The following is a 24,904-nucleotide window of genomic DNA, read 5'->3' as shown; positions in this document are numbered from 1 at the left end:
TTACTTTTTTAAGAGAGTCAAGGTTTTATTTTGGAGCATTTTTATTAGATTTTCCTTTATGTATTTGCAAATACACCCTCATCCTGCTTTTTTTTAAAAGTTGATGTGTAAGAAAAGGGTAAATAAAACACTGGCATTATCAGTGTGAATGTGTTTTTTGGAGCTGAAATTTGCCCTGCTTAGGTCTTCACTCTGCTGCAGTAAGCGTGATGGGATGGAGAGCAGTCCTGCCTTACGTGCTAGCTTCCTCTGGGTCTGGGACTTGCAGTCAAGCCCTGTCACCAGTCTGCTTGTCTGGTTTTCAGCAGTGCATTGGCTTGAAAGAGAATGCTTATGGTTATCTTGTGGGTTGCCAGGCTTTACTCTAACATTCTTAATTCACACGGATTGATATTTTTTACTTGTGGATAACATCAGCTTTTGATTTTGTACTCAAAATAGAGATCAGGGGTCGGGTCTTAAAATATTCTGGGAAATGAATATTTCTGATTCTTAGTTATGGTATTCCAGTCACAAGCCACAATTGAAACAAAGAGCCATTCAGTGTGTAATCGTACTCCTGGGTGCCTCCAATGGACAAATCATGCTTCCTTAATTAAGAAGTGATCATATCACTCTTCTGTAATGGAGCTGAACATTACTATCATCTAGAATGAAATTTGCTTAAAGAAGAAAAATTTCCTTCAGCTTTGCAGTTTGGATCCTGGTGAATATCTCGTTTAACAGTGTTATTGATTCTGCATATTCAAAAATATTTAGTTATTGGTTTAGTGTCAACAAATGTCACAGCTTTTGCTTTTGAACAGTTTGAAATGAACAGGATGTTGTTATTCTTATGTGTAACTAACAAAAAAGTTAGTAATTGCTATAGCTGCAATTCCCATTAAAGGCAAAAGGAATTGTCTGTGAATATCCAAGGGCAGAATTTTGCTTTAAGCTATTATTCTGGTACTTAATTCAATTTATGACTTTAATTTATGCTAATTAAAACAAGAGTAGTATAATGTTAGAAAATACTACTAAATATTGAATGTGTGGATTATAAAATACTACTCGTTACAGAATCTTTTGTGTGGCTGGTAATACAATTGAGTATTTTGGAACATTTTTTTTTTCTTAAATGCTTTCAAATGAGAAAACTTTTAAAGAATGGTTCCTAAACTTCTAATACAAATAAGTTTTTTCTGATGTTTGTAATCACACCTTTAATTATGTAGAACATTCTAAATGACCATTAAAAAGAAGGAGGGAAGATGTACTTCACAGATACTGAACTTGTGTCACCATATGAAACATACATCAGGAAAAGTAAGACAATAGCACAGTCTCGTGATGTGAAAATCATTAAAGGAAAATATGCAAATTCGTTTAGGATACATAAGGAAAGATTAAAGAAGATCTAAACTTCAGAATCAGTTGCTGCAATCTGACTTGCTTCTATTTTTTTGTAGAAGCATTAGGACTTTTTTCTATTAGTTATTGCTCTCATAATTTTTCAAAAATTATTTTCTTCGTCCCTGTATTGTCTTGATAATTCATCAAAAACCACATAATTCATCAAATTAAAAAATCATTCCAATCACAATATGTGGGCAGTGCTTTAAACAACAACAGCAGGATGCAGAAAATATTGATCTAAGGCAGAAACAGCAAGCAACCCTAGACAGATAAATATATTTGGGGGGAGAAGTTTGAATTCTTACGGTAAATCAAGTCAGTTAAAATGGGAAGTGTGCCCAAGAGAAGTAACTGATACTTTCATGTTTGGGAAGTTGTGAGATACGCTGGGTTTACCTCCAGCCCCAATGACTACTTCAGACAGATAATCTGAGTAAAGAGAGGACTGTTGATATTTTCCAAGAAGTTTGAATTCTTACGGTAAATCAAGTCAGTTAAAATGGGAAGTGTGCCCAAGAGAAGTAACTGATACTTTCATGTTTGGGAAGTTGTGAGATACGCTGGGTTTACCTCCAGCCCCAATGACTACTTCAGACAGATAATTGAGTAAAGGGAGGACTGTTGGTATTTTCCAGATAGATACTGTAGTGGTTAAATTAACAATTGAATAAACTATTCAGTGCTTCTTTTATTTTGCTTTTCTGTAGACAAAACATGGATGCACACTCCTGAAGCCTTATCAAAGCATTATATTCCCTATAATGCAAAGGTAAGAAAATACGAAGTTATTTTGTCCTCTTACCTTTAGAACACAGCACGTTCTATCTTGCTTTTAATTTGAAAACTGCAGAGACATGAATTAGCCAAATAGTGAAGAAAAATTTGGTAAATGTTTGTTTTGCAGATAGAAAATTTCTGGTTCCTAAGTAATGGCCAGCTGATTCTTGCTCTGCATTGTTCAGTGGTTTTCTAGAAAGCAAACTCATGTTCCTTTTCTGCTTGATGCTCTGTTTCCTTTTGATGAATGCTAAATGGATGGAAATTTTGAGTGCAAAGGAATTTAACATCAGGCTGCATGCTTACAGTACTATAAAAATTAAAATTAATAGCACAAACTTCTTTTGAACAATAGGAAAGGCAATGACTAATGATCCTATCTGCTGGATATATTGACATGTCAAATACTCTGGAAATACGGTAGAATAGTAATGGAATTTTTGCACAGTAAAAACTTAGCAGTCTTACTCATGCTTTCTTATCCCAGGTACAATGTAGTTCTACAATAATATTTCAATTGGTCTAATGAAGTCTGTTCACCTGAAATGCGTCTTCCCAAAATAACAACTTAGAAAATGGTTTGCTAAAAGGGGGAGGGGATATGCAGTAGTCAGCATAACTGAGAGTAAACTGAGTAATCGGCTATTACTTGCCTAAACTAGGAGGGTAATACAATAAGATTCCACTGTGGTTTGTTCTGGGTAAAGTTCTTACATGATTGGCATTTTTTAAATATAAAAATCAAAATTATTTGCAGGCCAGGACTCAGTTTCCTATACTGGTATTTGCTGCTGTTGTGTTCATGGTTTTCTTTTGCTTAGTATTGCCCCATAGTGAGCAAGTGTTTGTAGTGGAAATTTGAGTCTCTCTCCTTCTGCTAGTTGCCAGGTGAACGTGTTTTTATTCTGTGTGCGCTCAAACGGAATTTTTGACCAAAGGGTGTTTTACAATTTAACTGTATAGCCTTGCCAGATACCTTAGCTTTTATATTAGTTTTTGAGAGGGAGGAATACTTGCTGGGGTGAAATTGCCATCTGTTTTAAGAGCAAGCTGAAGCTGTGAATTCTATTAATACACTCCATGATGTCCATTCATTTGTGATCTTCACTTAAAGAGAAAAAAGAAACCTCCCTCATCTTTCATGTCTTATTGTCTTTCTTAAGAGCATGAATAGATCTCAGTACAGCTATGCAGAAAAAATTTTTAGAATAAAGATGATGATGATAAGATGGTGATAATTGTAGAAACAACAACATACAACTTCTGGGGGAGAAAAAAAGGGATAGGGTATTCTTACCCAAAGGAAGTCTGTTTTCAGTCTCATTAGAAAGACTCTTGGTCAAAAAAAGTCTTTCCTTTTATTTAAGTTAATATATGCCCAAGTGTCCTCTCCAGTTCTGCTCCTGTTTACTGTGGGTTCTGACTTCACAGGGCCTCCTTGACCTCCGTACTGTTGCCTCTAAGGTCTGTCAGAACGCTTGCAGGAAGCTGCAATGTACTACAGTATATGAGTTTAAAAAAAAAAATACCCCTTTTCATTTGGATCACAGTAGAAAAAATATTATTTAGAACTGTCAGTTATTTGATTCATTATTCCAAAGCAAGTAAAAAAACTGCTTTGCTCTGTAACTGGGGTGTAAAGAATATGGGATTTCTACTTGTTTTTTTATTGAGATGTGGCATAAATTACTTTTATGAGGTTAGCTGCCATATGCAGATGTAGTAACATTATTGGATCTAGATGATGTTTCCACCTGAATTCTCAAGTACCACTTTCATTAGTTTTGCAATATTTTTCTTTTCAAAAGGAAAGCATATATCTTTTAGTACCTCATTAGGGTTTTGTAACATTTTGATTTTTAACTAAGATAACTCACTGATTTCATATCTTGCAACTACATCGTGAAAAAATTATTAAAAACTCGGAAAGCATTCATAAAGCAAGTACTAAAAAGAGTCATTGATTCTTTTTCAGATCTCCATATTGTTCCAATTGTATAACATTCTATTCATATAACTTTTATATTTATTGGGAGGAAAAGACAACACTTTATCTGATTTATTTCAAAAGGTAATTATGTGAGTGAAGAATGACATGTTCAGAAAATCAAATCAATTTGATGGAAAGCAATACCAGAGATGTTATTTTTCCGTGGGCAAGCAAGCTGTATTCTGCTACATAGTTTCTTGAATGCAAATTACCGTAGATGAAAAATAGTGTTTTCTCTTCCTTATAAGACACAAAAATAGTTTCTCTGACACTAATCTTCTGAGATGATCAGAAAAAGGAGAGCTTACTAGGAACGACTGGAAAAGACAGGATTTTGTTTGTTTACTTGAGTCCTTAGACATCCTTAAGAATTAAAGAAAGCTTGTTGATAAAATGCATTTCCTGAGTTGGCCCTTATCTTATAAAAACAGTTCTAGCAAGCTTAACTGGAAATTGAAAGAACGCTGCAAAATAGACAACTGGCCTTTTTCCTACAAATTGGAGAGGACTTTTTAATTGAGAATTAGTAATGTCTTGTATCTCTTAGGACATGCATTTTCAGGATGATTTATGGCACTAATCCTCTTTGCACGAAAACATGAGCAGAGTTGTTTCTTCTGGAAGTAAAATCCAGGAGTTAAAAGTCTCAAAAGGATACCCTTAAAATATAAATGTACCTTGATTCTCTGTCCTTCTCAGCATACACAGTCCTCATGGTACTTGCTATTTTGAAGTTGTCTGTGTTTTGGCATGGTTTGGTGTATGGCATAAATTAATAAGGGTTCTTTTTGGTATAGGGTTTGGTTTTGCTTTGGTTTGTTTTGTGGGTTGTTTTTTTTTTTTTTTTGGTGGTTGTTGTTTTGGGTTTGGGGGCGTTTTATGTTACTGATGCCCCGAGTCTTGGTCTTGCTGAAAGCACTGTTAGGACGACTCCACACATTTCGGTATGTTCTGGAGGTGAAATCTGGGCCTACTGAAGTCAGAATTTTGCCATTAGTTTGTGATTCTATATTATTCCTGAATGTATTACTCCAAGTGAAAGCATATTGGTCTAGTAATTTTCTTCCAAAAAGATCATTTAGAATCTTGATAGTATATTATCAAATATGGGGATACAGGACTCATTGAGATATAGTAGCATGACAATTTTCACCTGACGAAAGCTTTTTATGTTACCAGGCTATAAAATGTTAAGGAAAACCAAAATTTCTCTTTTGTGTCGTATTTTTTTTGTAGTCTTCCATAACTACGAACAGATGTTTGTATTATTTTCCATACTGTAGGGGGAAAAAAGTTCTCTTTTGCTATTAAGTTAATTCTCTTGATCTTAGGCCAGGTTTTTTTCTTCAAAACGAAGTGATCAAAGTGTGACTTTATAATGGAATCTGATTGCAAGCTTAGAAATTGATGGATCGTTGTCATCGCGTAACTGATACTACCCTGGGGGGTGTCTCTCTGCTAATAAAAGGTTGCCACTGGCCAGGACTGCAATGTTTACTCTGTCTCGTTGTAGTAAATTATATATATAATCCCCATTACAGCCACATGGCTATTTTTTAGCTTATTGTCAAATTTCTACATGCACATATTTCCATTTTGCAGATGAGAGATTGTGCTTTGCAAACCTGGAGTTTATATTGGCTACTAGTATGCTGTGCAGTCAGGAGCTTTGATCTCACACTGAAGAGCTGCTGTTGTACGTAATAACACGATGGCATGTTAAACCCTTGGGAATTTATTTGACCCAAGAGGTGTGATAACTTTCTAGTGCTGAGACAGCTACTGTCCTAATGGTTACTTCAAGCTTATTTTATTTTAAAACTTTGTATATTGTTATGAATATATTTATGACTCTTGATGAAGCTTAAATTTGAGGCCAAAGCGTTCCCCGGAAAAGACTGTTAAACCTCTCTTACGTTCTATTATTGTGGGTTTCTTAATGAGTATTAATTGTGAATTGTTGTGCAGTTTCATGAATGACCTCTGCTCTCCATTATTAAATATGTATCTTGGACCTGTATTGCAACTGCAGCAAAGGCAAAAAAAACCCAAAACAAAATGAAAACCCACAAAAAACCAAACCAACACATTAGTAATACATAAAAAAATACCCTGCAAAAAGACCTTGCTTGGCAGTACCTTGTAGTATTGATCTTTACTGTAATACAATAAACAGTTTAGTAGATTTTAAACTTTATGTAATTTCTTATTCCTTCAAATTTTGTCATTCAGGAATGGTAGATAATACTGTTCTGGAACAGGCATTTTGGGCAAGAGTTTTAGGTAAAAAAATGTGCTGCTTCTAATTGATGTAACTACTGTAGCAGGACTATAGTTGCAATTATGTATCTGCATATCGATGTCATTAGTGTATGTTATTATCAGAGCCATGTTTTCATGGCATAAACTGCACTTCTACTACAATTTTTTTTTTTGCTATAGCTATCCTAGCAATTTATCTTTTTCTATATAGTTGGCATACTGCAGGATGATCATGGTTTTGTGTCAGGAAAAGTAATTAATGAAAAAATGTCAAAGGGAAAATTGTATATAGATTTTCTAAGTAAACAGAGGTACAGGACACACTATTAAAAAGTGTACTTAAATTTATGTGGTGAAGTTAGATATAGTAAGATATTCCAAACAGATCATGGAAATGTTGAAAATTAAAAACTAATGAAATAGAAGAGAGCCTTACAATAAATTATTCATTTGCCTATATTTAATTTGTTATAATTAGAATTAATAACATAATTGAAATTAACTTGCATAGAGTGTCAAAATGTCTTGGATGTAATCATAATTTAGTGTTCAAGCACAAGAAAAATGAGTATTGTGAAGAGATCCATATGAAATATGAAAGCAGAAAATTGTAATTTTGCAAGGAAATGCAGATCTGTGCGTGGTTGTTTCTGATACATTACAGTCATTAAACTTGAGGGTCATTACACCAAAGACAGAATAATCATGTAAATGAAACATAAAATATTTAGAATCTGCAAGGGGTACTGTCAACAGACTTCTCTGATTCAGGGAAACGGACTTACCTGTTCCATTTTGCTTAGAAGGTTACATACTTAAAATGGGAGGGGGGTAGGAGAGGATAGCATTGTATCCACAAATAACCTGCAAAATAGATGGGTGTGATGCAGAAGGATTGTATCTAAATTTTCATCAGCAACAAACATAGTCTTGTATAAGTAGCTAAATGAGTGGACCTGCATTTTAACTGTTCAGCATCAAGTGGTTTCAGTTGTCATTTGTCTCTGAAAACCAGTGAATAGTTCAGCTTTCTTAAAATCTGAAAATTTGTGAGTTCCTCAGCAGGCTCTGGGGGGTACTGAGTGCTTTTGAAGAGCTGTCACTCTGTCTTGCCTGAGATTACATCGCCAGCTTGTAAAGCGGCAAGAATTAAGTCTGCACCTCCTGAGTCTTAGTCCAGTCTTTTGAGCACAAACCTAACCATTACTTTCCATCAATACTGTATCACTGCACAGTAATGGATGTTGAATAGTATGTGGTGACAATAGCATATGTCATGTGCGTATGAATACACTCAAGTTCAAAGCCTGGATGAATGTGTGTTGCCTACGCTTGACTAGTCTGCAATGCCCCCTACTCATCAGCATGTCAAGATCGTTTTGCAAGAATTACTAGGCATGTGGCTTCTGGTATCTGTGTGCATCTGCACCTAGAGTTTTGGCTTATGCATCCATTTACTATGGCTGATCTGAAAGCTTTCAAAAGTGTGACTTGTTTATAATTGGAATACTGCTTTATAACTGAATGCTGACTGAGAAGTTTAGAAAAATTTGCAGAATAGCAAAAGTGCAGTTTTGACGTGTGTATGGTATCTTCCTATATATATATAGCCTATATACCTATAGCCCTCTATTAGGTAAATGTAAAATACCCAGCTGCACAACTTCAGGCTCAACTTCAGTCACTCTTTTTCTCCAGAAGATTGTCTGCTTCAAGAAAGGAAGTTTATTAGCAATTCCTGTTTTTCTTTCTTAAGGTCCATTTAGCTTATACAGAGACTAGGTTTGACTGAAGCTCCCAATGTCCTACATAAATGCAAAAAGTATATCCTTTAGAGGCGCATACGTGAGACAGACTGCTTAGATCCAAGTAATTAAAATATGTCAAGGTGATAAACACATGCAGAGTGGAGGGGTAGGAGTGGGAAGTGCTTTGTATCTGGATGCTACAGGTACACGTACTGATAAATCTGCACTGTAATAGATAAGTATGAAGATGAATACATACATGTACTGAAAGCAGAGACAGGATTCATGAAGGCACTTCACCTAATGCCTAACTTTTAGTTTACAAATATTACAGCTAATTTTAGGCAAACATTAACTACAGTCGATGTAAGGGCTGATACCCTTTCTGGTTTTGACCACTCAGGGCTAATAAAAACCAAAAAGAGTTTAAAAACTTCTGAAATAGTGCAAAACAGTTCAATATAATGTATCCTGTTTCATCTATTTTCCTCTCTCAGGAAAAGCAATCAATAGAGCACGTGTTTTAGTGCAATATTTTTGGTAGATTCTAGTAAGAAAAAAAAATCAGTGAATTTAATTGGGGGAGTGAGATGATAAATATTGGTAATTTTTTAAAAGTACATTATAAACTGCAACTGAAAGACAAAACAGTAGCTTGTAGAATAGAACAGTCTATTCTCCAGAGCTTTCATCTTCTCTCAGGTTCTGCTGATGATCACTTGATCTCTTCATAAACTCCATTTTGCTTGAAGTGTCTAAGTACTGTATGACATACTTCAATTACAAGTATGAAACAGATTTGCAATGCAAGTAAGAGATGGAAGCTATCATTTCAAGGCGAGAAGAAAAAAATAGATCACATCAATTAATGGCAGTATATGTGGCATAGTGTCTGAGAAGTATTTTAAGTCCCTTTCTCAGTAATCTATTAAGTAATATATTAAAATTGTGTAGTGAAGCAGTACTGAGAGAGAGCCCCTAGCCTGCTTTGAAGCTGACCTGTAAGGTGTCACAGCTCTGGAGTGTTCCCCATTCAGAGCAAGTTTTAAATGTTTCCTTTGTATCCATTTTGTTTGCTAATCTCACATAGGGTGCCTTCACATCCTTTCTTTTTAGCACCCTGGCTGCTTAATTACAGTCTTTTTCCTCATCTCTGACTTTATGAGCAGTCTAAGTTTCCATTCTCACATCAGGGAAAAGTTATTTTTAAACAGCCAACAGCTTTAGATATATTTTTTGACAGAAAGTTATAGAATCAGTTATTTGACACTGTAGATATAATATCTAACAACTGTAATCTGGATTGAAAATACAAAAGTGCAAGAGATGCAGCTCATTGTCGGCCTTTGAGGCACCCTCAATTTTGGGAAGTTGGAATGCCTTATGATTCCTTGAATATTAGAGTTGTCCTTTAGCTACATTGTATTAAGATTTGCATTGGGAATTGGAATGTAAGAATCTAGAACAATTTAGGTTGGAAGGGACCTCGGGAGATGATCCAGTTGATTCCCATCTGAAAATGGGGCTGACTTAAAATTCAGGTGACACACAACAGAGCCTCATACAATCCAGATTTAAATACCTGCAAGGACAGAGATTTGCAGACTATGGGCAGCCTGTTCCAGTACTTAATCACTGTCACTGTGGATTTTTTTCTCATTTCTAGTTGTAATTTCTTTTCCTGCAACTTGTGACTCTCAGCCTTAGCCTTAGCCTGTCGCATCTCTCGCCAGTTTCAATTCCAGCTAAGATCTGGCTTTTTTAAGTTCATCCCTGCATGCCTGGAAAATGTTTCTGTATTCCTCCTAAGTAGTCTGTCCCCATGTGCACCTTCCATACATTCTCTTTTGTATCTGAGCTGTACCAGGCATTGTGCAGCCCAGCTGATTGTGCGGTCAGCTGTTAAGGCATGTAGGAATGCTTCTGGGAGTTACCAGTCTAGCAAATTGCTGCATGGCCCATGGCTTTAAGATTAAGGTTGATGTTGCTCTTTCACTAAGAGGCTTCTACTGCCCTAGCAGTTGGTCTAGTTGTCTTTCACATTCAAGTTAGGTTTAGGTTAAGCTTTACAAAGTGTAAATGCCGCTTAAGGGAAACAAGGGCCAGATTTATTCTGCAGGGTCTGAAGAGTTAGCCTTATTGGTGTGCCCACGTGGTAAAATGCTGTATGTTGCTGCTTACAGTCTCTTGGTTGTAGAGGGTTGTGGTTAGTGTTAGGAACTGGGATTCTATTTCTGAAGCACAGGCTGTTCCTAGATTTCTCAGTTTCTTTTGTGGAGGAATCAGGCCTAGATGTAACTTTAAGCCTTACGTTTGGTTTTACTTTATTTCACCTAGGGATCAGAGGGGCTGGAATGTGAAACTTCTGGAGTTCATATGCCTTTTGGATTATGAGGCACATAGTTTATATGTATATATGTATGTGTGTGTGTGTATATATATATATGGGGAAACAACTTTCTGGCTCAAGGCTTTTTGTGGCCTTTTACTGTAAGATTTGATCTCCTAGGTGTGTGCATTGTTTTATCTAAGTTTGAAAATCTGCAGCGGGGGATTCCATAGTGTTGATTTGTCTGGCATGGTCTGCAGTTAGGAAGAGTTGTGTTGGTGACATGATTAATCGAGTGTGCTGGTTAACAACTTGGAATCTGAGACCGATCTGTGCCAGGTATGTTCTTTAGATTATTTTTTCCAGCAGTCTTGGTGTAGAAGAGCTGTTTGTTGGAATGTAGGACAGACATATGTTGAAGTGTTAATCCAACAGCTTCTGAAAGTACAAGAATATATTTGTATGTAGGTATGGCATACAGAAAAGGCAAGCAGAAGATTTTCTGTAGTAGTAATAGCAACCCTTTTTCAACAGTAATTTTATATTGAACACAGCATGTAAAGCATATTTATACAGATACTGTGTTAACTACAAGTATTAAATAAGTTTTAAGCAAACACATCCCTGCCCTTCTCCAGTATCTGTCTCAAAAGAGCTGAGCAATAAGACTGTCGAGACAAAAGACTCAAAAATCATTAGAAGCTGTGTAACAACTTTTACTATGGCATTTTCTTGTTCTTCCGAAAAAGAATCAATTCATATTTGAGTATAAATCTTGACTTTACTGTGAAAGATACTCCGTACTGAGTAAGAGAGGCACCAATCGACTAACAGTTCAAGACAACTTAACAAAAACTCTGAGGTTTGTCCAAACAGAATTAACAAAACAAAAGAAAGTGTGCAAAGGACAAGGATGGAATTTCCACAGACCTTGGGGTTAGCAAAGATTTGTACAACTGTGTCCCTATCTGTTCCTTCTCTGTTGCTGGTATTTGTTCCCCTTCCTCTCCTTAAGTCTGCTTGAAACAACCAGTTAGCCTCATTAGCATGTCCTCAGGGGATCTTTTCTGCACAGTTCTATTTCCCTGTGAGCTGTCAGCTGTGAGAATGTGAGGTTTCTTTAAGCAGGCTTTTTAGCCTCTGGACTGTCAGGTGTCCAGTGAGTTGCATGTCTGACACTGGAACTAATAGGCTGTAGAGTTCAAACATCTGGATTATTGCACTCCTGGGCTAGGTGGCCCACAGCAGTTTACAGATTGTTCTTCTTTTAAATTGGAGTGAGGCCTGCAGTTGAATTTCCTTCTCATCTCCTTGACAAAGCTGGATTATTTCTGTTTGCTCAGCCTTTGCTATGTTTATGGAGCTACTGCCTCCTTACTCTACTATTCACCAAAAATAATTAGGAAACCCTCCCTAAAGAAACTAGACAAAATAAATAGAGCTGAATCATAGAAAACAGGAGAATGACACAACTTTTTGAACAGAAACTTCTACAGAGATATACAATTTTACTGACAAAACCAAGACTACAGGAAACCTGTCCAACAGCCGGGCTGTTCACCATTCAGAAAAGTTTCACACATACTGATCTGCATGAGGGTTCATCCTCAAGAAACCATTGGACAAGTTACTAGCAGTGGTGTCTGACTTCATTAACTCTAATAGAATAACAATGTACACTAGGCAGTTGTGGATACTGAGCTGCAATTAATATTTCTCTCAGAAATGCCTCCTTCAGATGACTCTGAATCAGAAAGTGTAAAGCCAACCTTGGCCTATCTTAAAAAGCATTTTGTACTTTGAACCTGAGAACTTCAGGTGTAACTTATTAGAGGAAATAGTAATTTCTGGTCTGGGACATAGCAAAGCAAAATATTTGCATGAACTAATTTGTAAAGCTTTGTTAAAATATTTTGCATTTTCACTAGAAATTATTCTTGGCCACTAAAAGGGAGAGAGTGGTGGGTTATGTTGGTTTAAACTCTAAATATTTTTCCTACTGTATATTTTTGCAGAAGTAATATTTTCTTCATTTTGCGTCCTTAAGGGAAATAAAATCTAGTCAATTCCTGTAATTTTACGAGTTGTTTTTCAGTTTGCTACTGTAGTATTACTGAGCAGAGGGGAAAATGTGGAAACAAGGATATAGAACAAATTTTAATTATATGTGTGGAACCAAGGACTGCATTTGAAAGAACAGGTAAATTGAAACATGGACTAAAAATGTCCCTAAGCTGTATCTCTTACTATTGCTGTAGCACTTATGTGCTTTTCAAATGGGAGGTACTATGGGGACAGAGATAAGAAACTCAGCAAATCACATTCATTGGAGCATTCAGTTAGTAAGATTAGATGGGAGGGAAGTGTTCTCTACTCAATATAGGATCATTGCTGAAAATGCGTTGAAGTCAGGAGTGTGTTCTAAAGTCGGAATTTAGAGGCTATATTCCAGCTTGCAGTTTATGAGGCTTTGAGGAACTGCAGCTATTAAAAGCAAGCCCATTCTCAAAATGAAAAAGCATTTACCAGTATTGCATTGCATACTTAATGTTAAATCAATTTTAAAAGCTATAAAACTTGGTATAGGTTTTGGGTTTGAGTTTTTTGTTTTGTTTTTAACAGATGTCTAGATGGCAGTACGAGTGGTCTTGCTTTGGTGTGTGGGCAAGTGAATCCTCCTTACTCCCTTAGCGATGTGTTTCAGGGGCCTGCTACCATCTTCCCTTCTTGCCTTTGGGTAACTAGAAGAGGGAGGTGGGAAAAAATGGACTTCTCATGTTTTTTATTTCCAAAATCAGAGAGCACTCTGTTAATTTTGTACTAGTTGTAGCTTTTTGTTTGTGTTAGTGTTTACTGTTAGAATGATGTGTACAAGGAAGAATGGGGTTCAATGTTTTATACTGATTTCTATCAGTAACACTCAGAGGTACCAAGCGAAATTGTGCTGTGCATTTCCAAGAGGTTAGTGTAGTTTATCACAGTTCATTAGATCATGGCTTCTTTGAAGCTAAGGGCGATTTTTTTGGTGTTTATACAGCCTTTAGAATAATGAGATGGAGGCTGTAGGTGCTACCCTGATGCAGATAGTCATAGATGAAAGTTCAGAATAAGTAAGCAACAGAAGACCTTGGGCTTGGCCTTCATGAGCTTTCTTCACAGTTGGAATAATTAAGTGATAATACAGACGAGAAATGGGTGAATTATTATCCTCAGTTCAAAGACAGGGAACTGAGGTAATACTGGAGGTTTTATGCAAATCTGCCCCAAATCTCTGAACTCAAATCAGATCCCAAATTTTGAATTCTACTTCAGTACCTTGAGCTCAAGACTAAATGTATTCTCAATACCTGCCCTCTTAGTAAGGATTATGTTGGTATTTAGAGAAGACTCTGAATCCTTATATAAAAGATTGTGAAATACACTGTTCTCTTATTTTACGTTCACATAACGATGCGAGTATCACTATAATGATCTAGTCTAGATTAATTTTACTACTTTACTACGAGAATATAGGTCTTTCATTGAAAAGCATAATATTTTTTATGAAGTGAGAAGGGACAGCCAACATTAGTGTTGGAATAATTGCCATTGTAAAATAACTTACAAATTACTTTCTAACTCAGTTATGTTCTCTTAGAACAGTTCATCTGAGATGTCCATCTCATCCACTGGTGGATCTTAAGGTCATCATATAGTGTTTTCATTTTGTATCTGATGTTGTCAGGTTGAAGTAGTCACTATTAAACATTTTTGCAGTTTGCTAAAATAATCTTTCTCATAAAAAGCCCCAATTCCCTAATTTGTATTGCTCAGAGGGAAAAATATTTCTTATGTTTAGGTAGTGCTCTACAAATTTGTTTTAACTAGCTTACAGAATGGTAGCCTGAAGAGGCAGTTCTTTCTGTTCCAAGTATTATTTTAAAATAAATGAGACTCGTCCTAGCTAGCTTTTGGAAAAAGTCTTGTTACTGATATTCTTAAAGTGCCTGAAGGCCAAATGTTGGAATTATGGTGAACACGTAAGTTTTATAGCTGGCTTTTATGTGAGATTAACATATTAACAAGAGAGCATATGAACAGGTTCATAAAACAGTAATCATCACTGAGAGGAAACTTCCAGTTTAGTGAACGATCCAGTACAGGTAAACCAACGGAACAAGTGCTTTTCTTGTGAAGACTCCTTGCCGATGTGGTACTTGCATCCAGAATCTGCGATGGAACTGGAGGAGAGGGATTCAGAGTAGGATTTGACTTTTATGCAGGCAGGACATTCATGGATAATGAGGCAGAGGTATGCTAAGGGTATGGTCCCAGGCTTTGAAAAAAATATTTCCGGTATGTTTATGTTATTCCAGAAAAGTCTTAAATGTGATTCCTGAAGATCCTTTAGTAGGTTGCCTTGTACTGTGGTTTTCAGTTCAAACAATAAAAGCATCCAGAAACAGTGCTGATTTCCCTGTCCTTTTTCTTTTCCCACAAGATACCTGCTTTATTTTAAGATATTTTCTCAGAACTTCAAACATGATGCAACTTTGGGGTCACAGTTACTATTCTGCATTTTCTTTGGTGTCTCTCTTCTCTGCTACGTGGAGCTTCTCTCTCTAACTTTCACGGGTAGACAGCTAATCTGATTTTTACTTGGCTACCCCCATGAAATACTCTCTGAAAATTTCTAAGGGTATTCTGTGAATACAGTACCACAGGTGTAATTTCTATAAAATTAACAATACATTTAAAGTAGTAGATGGAATTTACGAAGTAGTTTTCAGGAGCAAAGAAAAAAACAACCTTTTTGGTTAGAAAGCAGACATTTTCTTGGCCACTTCTATGGAAATATTGCTATTTATTTATGTGAATATGGCATTTATTTTAGCGGTCTTGTAGATTATCCATGTGATTATGGATTACTCTTTAAATACTGGCTTAGCATGTTTCCCCACAGAAGTTGCTTTACTAAGAAAATGTTAGGCTCATTCTTTTTTTTCAAAAGCATAGGAAAGTATCCATTTTTTTCTCAGTATAGGAACTCTGCAGTTTAGGAAACAAAAACCAAAATAAAATTAAAAAAAAAAAAAAAACCAACAAGGGTAGTTCACACTTCATGTTCCTGTCCTTTAATACACCTTAGTACATATATCTGTTCTGTGATGTCTTATTATCTCCCCCATAGAACATATATATAAATTATTTGCTACACACTGAAGTAGTTATAATACTAGAATATAAAGAACAGATGATCTTCTGTGGTAATGATAGTTAAAAAGAAAATGTTCAGATTATGTTCAAAGCTTGTGTTGCATGAAAAAGTTACCAAAAATGCTATTAAATTTCCAGGCAACTAAAGCTAAAGCACTAGCTCCACATATTCATTATATTCTTCTCCAGAGTAACTATTTTCTGGTGTACTGCTTGTCCTCTGTTTGACAGCCAAGTGTTTCTGTGAATCAAGAATTAAAACAGGAACCATTTATTCTAATCTGCAGTAAGGCTCGCAGTATTAAAAGTCCTCATTCAGAAGAGATGCAATGTCCTTAAAATAGGCAGTTTCATATTTCACATTAAACTGCAAAAAGGCTTTAATAAACTGAGAGTCATGGACAATAGTTATTTGTTCCAATTACTAAGGCTATTTGTGTTTGAATGAGAATTTTGTTCTTTTGTTCTTTCTGGTTTTTGTCCCACAGGGAATTCCTGTTTCTGTGTTTGTAATGTCATTGTACATTGCTGTGGCAAAAGAGTGTGATACTAAAAGTTCAGCATTATCGTATTAGTCAAGGACAAAGGAGGTAGGAATTAGTTTAGAGGAAAATAAACTTTATTCACAAAATTGAAAATGTCTGTGGAGTTGTACCTCACTATTATAAGACATTGTTAATATTTTCTAGTACAGAAGAGTCACTTCAATACTTTTCCATTTGTCTTTGTTAATATATATTTTTATGTATATATTTATAAATACATCACAATTTCTTCCCCAACTTGTAGAAGTTAGTTGAACAGAGGAAGTCTCCAGTGATTTTGTGTCCCAGCTTCAGGCTGAAGAAGTTATTGCAAGCTGAGAGGTCAGAGTTGCACAATCCCACCTTGAAACAGCAGTGGAAACTCCTGGCTTTTCTTGTACGTGTTGTTTTGAAAGAAAGAATCTGAAGCCTGTGCTCAGGTTCATGCCTAACAATGAAGTCGTCTGGGAAGTATCTCTTTGAAGGACCAGCCAGTTTCTGAATGACATCATGGACTATTTACTTATGTGGCTCAGAGGTGCACCCCTAATTCAGCCACTTCGCTCCATTAAAGAAGTTCTGAGTTAATCAAAATGCTCCAAATTTTAGAAAGCTTCATCTTCCTGGTAAAGCAGAATGGTTTTGCTGGTTCTATAAACTAAGATTGGTTTTGTTATGGAATACTTGACAACATAGCTTGTTACTTCACAAGGGTTTTTTGTCATCTCAGTTCAGTTTTCAGTGTTCTTGGGGGGTTTGATAGGCTGAACATTTGCAACAGGGAAAAAAAAGCAGGACAGATGGAGTTTAAGAATACTGAGTTCAAGCTTTAACTTGATATATTTTGTGGGGAAAAACAAACAAAAAAAAAAAGAGCAAGATTACCTACAGAATGCTAATACAGAGCCAACCAGTACATGCTACATGCCACATGACATTATGAAATCCAGGGGCTTGATAGAGCAGGGCAAAATGGAGCCAAAACCTGGGACAGCAGATTGGTGTGTCTTGTGCAGGGTGTTATAGTGGGTAATTCTTAAAGTTGTGAGAACACCAGCACTTGGGATCTTGATCTTGCTGTTCCTTTAATTTTAGCATTGATAGGGGCTTTTTGAGGGGATGGTGAAGGGTCTTCCTTTATCTTTATGGGAATGTTAAAGAAAATTAACTGTAACCTAAATTTGGGTAGACGAGTGGGTTTATACAAGGAGAAACAGTGAAAACATTTTTTCACGCTGCGATGCAGTGAAGTTCCCTCTAGACTTGCCAGTGTTGCTAGCTAGCATCTACGAATGTTAAGAGGGAACTAAAGCAAAAGTGGTCTCTGTGTTCTAAAGTTTCTAACAGTAGACTTGACATATTTGCGGAGAGTCTGTAGAGGTAGAGCTGTTTGTACCACTTCAGTACACTGGAGTGGAATAGAGGAATCATTGAAGTTGTGTCTTGTGGTTAATATAAATTAAATCACCATATTGACATATGGTTTATGAAAAAAAAAAAAAGCAAACAAGATGTCAACTTTCTTACATTAAGATATTTGCAAATATCTAGGACTTGGCAAAAAATAGTACTTCAGTAAATTTGAGGGCTTAGTCTCACTTTACTATTTCTGTAAAGAAATGATACTTGAGTTGAATCCAATTCCTGTGGTGCAGAACTAAGTCTATGGTCTAATTATGGACTTGTAAAGCTGAAAAAAATCTCTCTATTCTGTTATTATGTACTTTGAAGCTGAAAATTTCATGTTTAAAATAGCAATTGTGAATTATTTTTAGGTGTACTCTCTTCAGTTAAGGTAAAGTAATTATTTTTTTACTGGGAACAATCCAGTCAGGAATACAAATTTTCTGAATTGGGGCATTGAAGCAGTATGATATGTTTTCAGTGAGTATCAGAGGTGCTTCATATTTGGAGTATACCTTTCTAAAGGAAGTGCCAAGCTTAATAATCAGTTCTGTTTTCCCTGTCTGGATACAGAATGGCTCTTGTGAATGTACAAGTACCCTTCCCTGTGCCCCACAGTATCAGAAATATAATCTCTGTGAATAATCTCCTTCACAGAATGTTGTTTCAATAATGATAACTCTTATAGAAAGAAAGAGATACTATATTTTAAGTTTCAACAGTGAACTTGGAGTTGCAAGGGTTTTTTTAGTTCTTGGAGGTCAGAGACTAAATAAAATCTAAACTAATATGAGAGTAGCGGTAGAGGATTGGCAAGGATGTTATTCAGCGTCTGTAGCTGGATGGCTCAGTCATTTTCCAGGCAAGTCAGAAGCAACTGAGAAAGCCCATAAATATGGTTAAGTGAGATCACGTTAGTCAACAGTATGCTCATTTGGTGAGTTATCTCCTGTTAGTTACCCTAACACTTCCAGGCAGTAACAACGACACACTACAGGAGGCTCTGCAGGGTTGATGAATCGCAGTGGAGAAACAGAAGATAGGAATTTGATGCCATTGTTTGATGTTAGCTCAATCTCTGTGTTAATAGTTTCAGTGTTGAAGGAAAGGAGGTACAATCACTTGAAGATGGTGCCTTTGGATTACCCACAGACATCTCTTGTTGCATAAAAAGAGCTGACAGATGCTTCTGGGGAAAAAAAAAAAAAAATCCCTTCCCATGTGTAAATGCCAAAACTGGAAACACCGAGTAGTATGTCCAAGTTGAAACCCAGAGGATAAAGTTTACAAGTGTGTTGTTTTTATATACTCCATTTTATCCGATGTCTGAGCAAAGGATTCTTGCATATGAAGGTTAATGAACATTACAGCACATGTGAAGAAAGAATGCTGTCAAAAGAATGTGTGTGTCCCAGTCACAACTGGGGGGATGTATGATAAGCCATGACTTTTCTCCACTGATAAATTTGTGTCACTATCATCTTCCCCTGCCCTTGTTTCTTTCATGCAAAATGTTATCTCTGTTTTGTTTTTTTTTGTTGTTGTTGTTTATTTATCATCTGTAGGGAGTGCATCTGGGCTTAAAAGAAAAACAGACCTTCAGTATGATATATTACTAATATTGGCATCACTGTCTTATGCGTACTGATAAAATCTTCCTTTTTAAGCCCTGTTCTTATGCATCAAAAGCTTTTCAAGAATTTTCTAAAAATTAGTTGAGCTTGCAGGTTTTTGCTCCAAGCTGGAGTATCCTTAAGGGATATTCCTTTTGCCCTCCTGCTGCTGTCTCCGTGCCTGCACTGGCTGGGAATGTAGAGCTCACATAGGCCAGCAGTGAACTGTCAGCTCCAGCTAACAAGTCTGCAGAGCAGAGCCAAAGAAACACTTTTCCTCATCCAGTTATCTGAGGTGAAAGTAAGTCTGCACGTAGCTATGTTCATTCACAGCCTGTGGCTAAAATCTAGGTGACAGTAAGGTACCGATATCAGTGTATGCAATGGGAGAGCAGTGTACACCCCACCACCATCACCCCAGCTCCGTTATAATCTTGAGATTCAGGCTGACAGCTCTTCAGGGCATGGTGCAGTTTGAGATGTGCTTCTGAAGTGCTGTGTAGATTGATGGATGAAGAAATACCGAATGTTTTTTCTTGTACAACTGGTATTTTCTGTAGTGACAGTCTTGACAAGATAAGCTTTTTACCTTTTCTGCTTTCTTTCTGTGTTCCAGCCTGCTCTTATCTTCCTTGGGGAGGTACCGGCTCTATTTCTTATCATTATTTTACCTTCAGGATTAGAGGCTTTTAGGCAGAGAACAGCTTTGATAGCTGTGTTGCAATCTGATTTGGTTTTAAATAGATCTTTCTTGATAGCCCTCTTTGCATATGACCACACTGATCTCTCTGGAGGAGGTCTAAGTTTCGATCCTAAATTCTCCTGAAATTCTGCTGTCAAACAAAATGGTTAACATAAATGTATACTCCAGTTTTAGTCTCGTTTTTGTGTGCCCTTTAGTTTTGCTCATCTGGCTGTGGATTAAAATGCAGTGGGACTTGAGGAAGAATCTGAGCTGATATAATTATGCTCATTCTTTTGCCTTTAAAATTATACCACGGTAGGTTTAGCTTACTTGGACCACACTTCTGGTTTCTTCCCAGTGAGCAGCTAGGTAATTTCTCTTCTCCTCAAATCTAAACATGGGTTAAATGACAGGTGTAATCAGGATTAGGACTGCCATATGTCCTCAGTTTCTCAGGCATCTTTACCGGAATATTTATAGATACTCCTGCTTCCAGACATTTGGATTCCTGGCAAGAACCGCATCCAGAGCCTGGGGAGGTGTACTGCTCCAAGGAAATGTCAGCATTGTCTATGGCTATCAACTGTGTAAGACATGTTAAGCTTTAGTTTTCAAATCACGCTCTTTATTATTTAGTCATAGCACCAAATTTAAAGACTGAGGTGATTGCTTATACATTTGATAGTGAAGAGTTCTTAGTAACTAGACCTCTAGAGAATAGAAGAAAGTACAAATTAAACCAGGATGGCTTGTTGGGAGGTTGCTTAAAATTAAGCACAATGTGTTTTTTACATCACGGCATTTATGGTCCTTTTTCTAATGTTCTACCTCTCCCCCCTTACCCCCCAACATTTCAATAGCTTATCAAATAGATTTTTCTTTCTTTCTTTCTTTATATCTTAATTACTCTAAATATTTTCACCTTTGTGTTTTCTCACATGCATTTGGCTTAATTGTGCTGATGGATGAAATAGCTGGTAATACTTGATTTCCATAAAAGGCATCTCTTTTTTTTTCTTATATTTTTAGTCATACATTCCTTCCTTTGTTAAAAGTAGTACCCCAATGGTCCCTCAGAATAATGTGTGCAATTTTTTTCCTGTATCAGAGTCACCATTTGTGCCAAACATTACATGTCAGACAAGCAGGGGATACTCGGGGAACATGCTGATATCTGTGGCACGTTTTTCTCTCGTACTCACGCTTTTTTTCTGTCATACTGATGTGGTCAGTTTGATTTCTGCTCTCACTATGAGCAGCAGTCATGCCTGGGGGAGGCAGTAGTTCTTAACGTGTTGCTAGAGAAGAGCAGCTCACTGAAAGGGGAAAATCCAGACACTTAGTACTCCGATGAAAACATGTCTTGGTAGAGAACCAAGGAAAGCTGATACAGGTGGGGAACCACACTGTAGGGTGGCGGAAGAGAAGGAACCCAAAATAGAAAGAGGTGTGTATTTTATAGTCCATATTGTCCTTCTGCTGTTCAATTGATGGAGAAGATTCACATATGCGAGGCTGAACAAAAACTGTTCATGTCTTAGGAAGTGATTAACAGCTTAGACGTGTGTTCCTGTCTTTTCTGCACAGCTTCAAAACTTTCATTCTCCTGTTATATACTGTCATTCTGATGTTCTCAGAATGTGGATACATTTGTCTTCTTTTCATTAGTAAATCAACATCCCTTCAACTTCTGCTGTAAAAGGAGTTAGTTCATCAAATTTTGGCAGCAGGTATCCAGTAATTTTGCACTGCCTTTTCCCCTTTTTTTTTAATTGTATGAGTTTGGTAAGTACTTTTTAAATTTAATTGCATTTAAGTCTCCATAGAAGAATTTAGGGTGTTCAGAGATTTCAGAAAAATGTGGCACTGTGAAAAACTGGTGTTTTTTTGAAGATGACAAAAGAAAACAGATGTTATTTTATTATTAAAATATCCTACACTGCTCTCTACTGGACGAGCGGAAGTCTACATTAAACATTCAAAAGTGCACCTAAAGCTATTTCTTAGACGAGACTTAGGTTTAAAGATTTTTTTTTTTTTTTTTGACCCTGGTGAAAAAACTTTTCTTAAGGGTTGATGGATTTTTTTATATTCCCTGTTAAGTTTTGAAGAAAAGCACCTGGATGTACTTTGCATGTGAAAAACCCAGAATGTTGGGAGCCAAAATGTAAGCTGACAGGGGGAGGAATTACCAGAGACTGTTCCTGTTAGTGGCAAGGAAAAAAAAGGAATGGTTAACCTTAACGATTCATCTGACCTAACTAATAGGTATTGCACATGTGGTAACAGCAATAGACTTGTCAGAAATGTAAAGGATCTAAATGCCTGAAGTTGTCCTATGTTTGAATTGACTTTTAATTGAGCCAGCAAAATAAAAGTGAAAAATACTTTTTCTTTTATTTTCATGGTTTCTTCAGACAAAGCACAACTTAAAAAGTGTTTTTAAAAACTTCACTATGGAATTGGACCAAGACATGTCTTGCTGTACTTAAATGTGTAGGAAAAATTTCAACTGTGTTCTGAAGGAAGAGGCATTCCCCGCAAAGGGTCTGTTTACTACTTTGTTGTGTAAGACAGTCCTCCTGGCCATTATGGGGCTGAGTTATTCTCCCAGTTGCTTTCAATGATCAAAACTTCCGTTAATTCTAATATGATGAAATAATGTCTGCTAATTCTCTGCAGCTGCATTATCTTGCAAATCTTTGCATGCGGAGTGAGCACATCTGGTTGTCTGCTAATCCTGGATTATAAACAGTTTGACCTGTGGTGTTTGGTATATGACTGCGCAGCAGCCCACTTTCTTAATGGCAAACATCAACGAGGGAAGAACAACTTTGAAGGAACAGTTAAACTGTTTTGACTGATAAGATCTATTGACCTCGTAAAAGTTATTTCTGATTATAGGCAGCTGCAAGGGAGATCAGAATAAGTAATATCCTGGAAAAATAACCTTTCATCAGTTTTGTAGGTGATATGTTTGGAAGAATGTCAGACTACAATAAAAAAAGATGTAGTAATTTATATAGGGAAAACATTGCCTTAGCTTGCTTTATGTTATACAAAATATTAAATGTCATACTCTTCGAACTTCTTAAAGTATCCAACTGAAACTCAGTGTGATTATGGTGAACTTCTCATTAGCACTGAACTTAGCAATACATAAATATTGTAAAAGATGAGTCTAGTGGCATGCTTAATTTATTGATAATTTTTGTTTGAATTGGCTTATTGTGCATGAAGTATACCAACTTCAAGAATTCTACTAGTTGCAAACAGTAAATACATGAAACATTCATATATGAACGTTTTTCCTCTGTATTACGTATTTTATCTTAATGAACACTTAAGAATTTAACGTATTTGTTAAATTGCAGGTAGGATTAATACTGAATGATCTGAAGGGAGACTGCTACATTATTTTCTGCACTTAAGTGTAGGAGTTGTATTAGCCTGACTCTCAGGAACAGTTACATTTTGTGGTGGTGTTGTCGTTCCTCCTCAGCTGGGTCTGCAAAAGGGCCAGAGCTGTGGGAGGGAACCTGGAGGGATCCAAGCAATTGCTGATTTTTAAAGTTCCCATCTAGAATTCTGCATCAGTATTGCTTTCTAAAGGAGCCTGATCTTGAAAAGGGAAGTTCTGTATTTACCAATTTTACTTTGAAATTGTTGTTGCAGAAACTCTTCCGCGATGAATATTTATACTATACAGCTGTACCAAATTCCTGATAGAACAAATATTTGTTCTGTGTGTTTGTGTGAGATTTGGTGAGAAAAATCTGCTGAAAAGACCATAATGAAATGGCCATCTCTGCATTTAATGGGGTGGGGGGGTGAATTAGCTGTTAGTTATTTACTTCAGAAATCCCAGAGGTGGCAGTACATCCACTGTGTTTATCTATTATTATAATTATTATTTATTGTAGGGATTATACAAACACAGAGATTATTAGGGATTGTACAAACACAGGGGCCTTCATCACATGGAGCTTGTCATCTGAAGTCTCAGCGTTGCAAATGTGTATGTACTTAGCTTAACTATTAGGAGTAATGCCATAGTAATTGGTAACTAATATTAAACAAAATACGATGATAGGGCAAATCACACAGAAAAGGTACAGAGCGGATGAAAAAGCAAGCAATAAAAAGCCTCCGGTTGATACGTTAGCTATATGTTAAACCTGCGTTGCATATTCTTTTGTTATAATTAGAAAATAAATTGGTTTTATGTGAAACTCTTTTAATATTTTGCCCCAAAATAGATCAATCTATTTTGCGTTACCAAAAATACATAAATCAAATGAGAAATCTTACAAAGGTCAGGCATGAAACCTGTAAGCAGTTTATGACTAAAATTTGAGCTTACCTGAATTAAAAAAAAAAAGAACTTCAGTTAAGAGAAAAAATATGTATCCGATAGAAACAGTGCAACCCATGGCATGGTCTCATCATCTCTGATTGATATTAATGCTTATGCTACAAATCTCCTGTGTATTTGTGGATTAAATGCATTTCACTATATTTTCCTGTGCTGAAGATTTTATTAAGCGTAAGCTCTAATTCCATATCCAGTTCAGAACTGCTGAGAACAGTAAAAATTTCAGTAGTGATGCTTAATGTCAAAACCGATACTCACCTGGAAGACAGTGCATCGTGAATGATGGGTGGAATTCTGGTTAGTTGTGTTCCATAAATACTGATACAATGTTCATGATGTTTCCATATACTTCCAGTCTTGGTTGTTTATTTCTTGTTTTATTTGAGGGATTTATTGAATACAGCAAAGATACCTTCATCTTTCTTGGGCTTTGAATCAGAGGGAGATAGCTGAGAGGGAAGGGGAGGGGATCTATGTCTTTTGAGCTGTCTTTTGCTATCTCAGATCTCAGTCTTCTGGATGGAAATCAGAAAACAAAAATGTAGAGCAGTCCTATGCCCTTCTGGAGAAGTGGCTGCAGGCAAGGCAGCATACCGCAGGGCA

General features: G+C 36.4%; 1 protein-coding gene across 1 annotated transcript in view; it reads left to right on the top strand.

Moving 5' to 3' along the window:
* Positions 1 to 24,904, top strand: part of LOC104460972 (PTB domain-containing engulfment adapter protein 1) — a gene marked incomplete at its 3' end in the record, with an annotated part of 43,983 nt that overhangs the window by 5,626 nt on the left and 13,453 nt on the right. The window contains exon 2 of the mRNA XM_010072384.1: positions 2,106 to 2,167. Coding sequence (XP_010070686.1) covers positions 2,117 to 2,167 — 51 coding nt within the window. The remainder of the gene's footprint in view (positions 1 to 2,105; positions 2,168 to 24,904) is intronic.

Source organism: Pterocles gutturalis, unplaced genomic scaffold (genome assembly GCF_000699245.1).
Source record: "Pterocles gutturalis isolate BGI_N339 unplaced genomic scaffold, ASM69924v1 scaffold7287, whole genome shotgun sequence".
Classification (NCBI taxonomy): Eukaryota; Metazoa; Chordata; class Aves; order Pterocliformes; family Pteroclidae; genus Pterocles; species Pterocles gutturalis.
The sequence above is the reverse complement of the archived record's forward strand: the minus strand, read 5'-3'. Positions and strand labels throughout refer to the sequence as shown.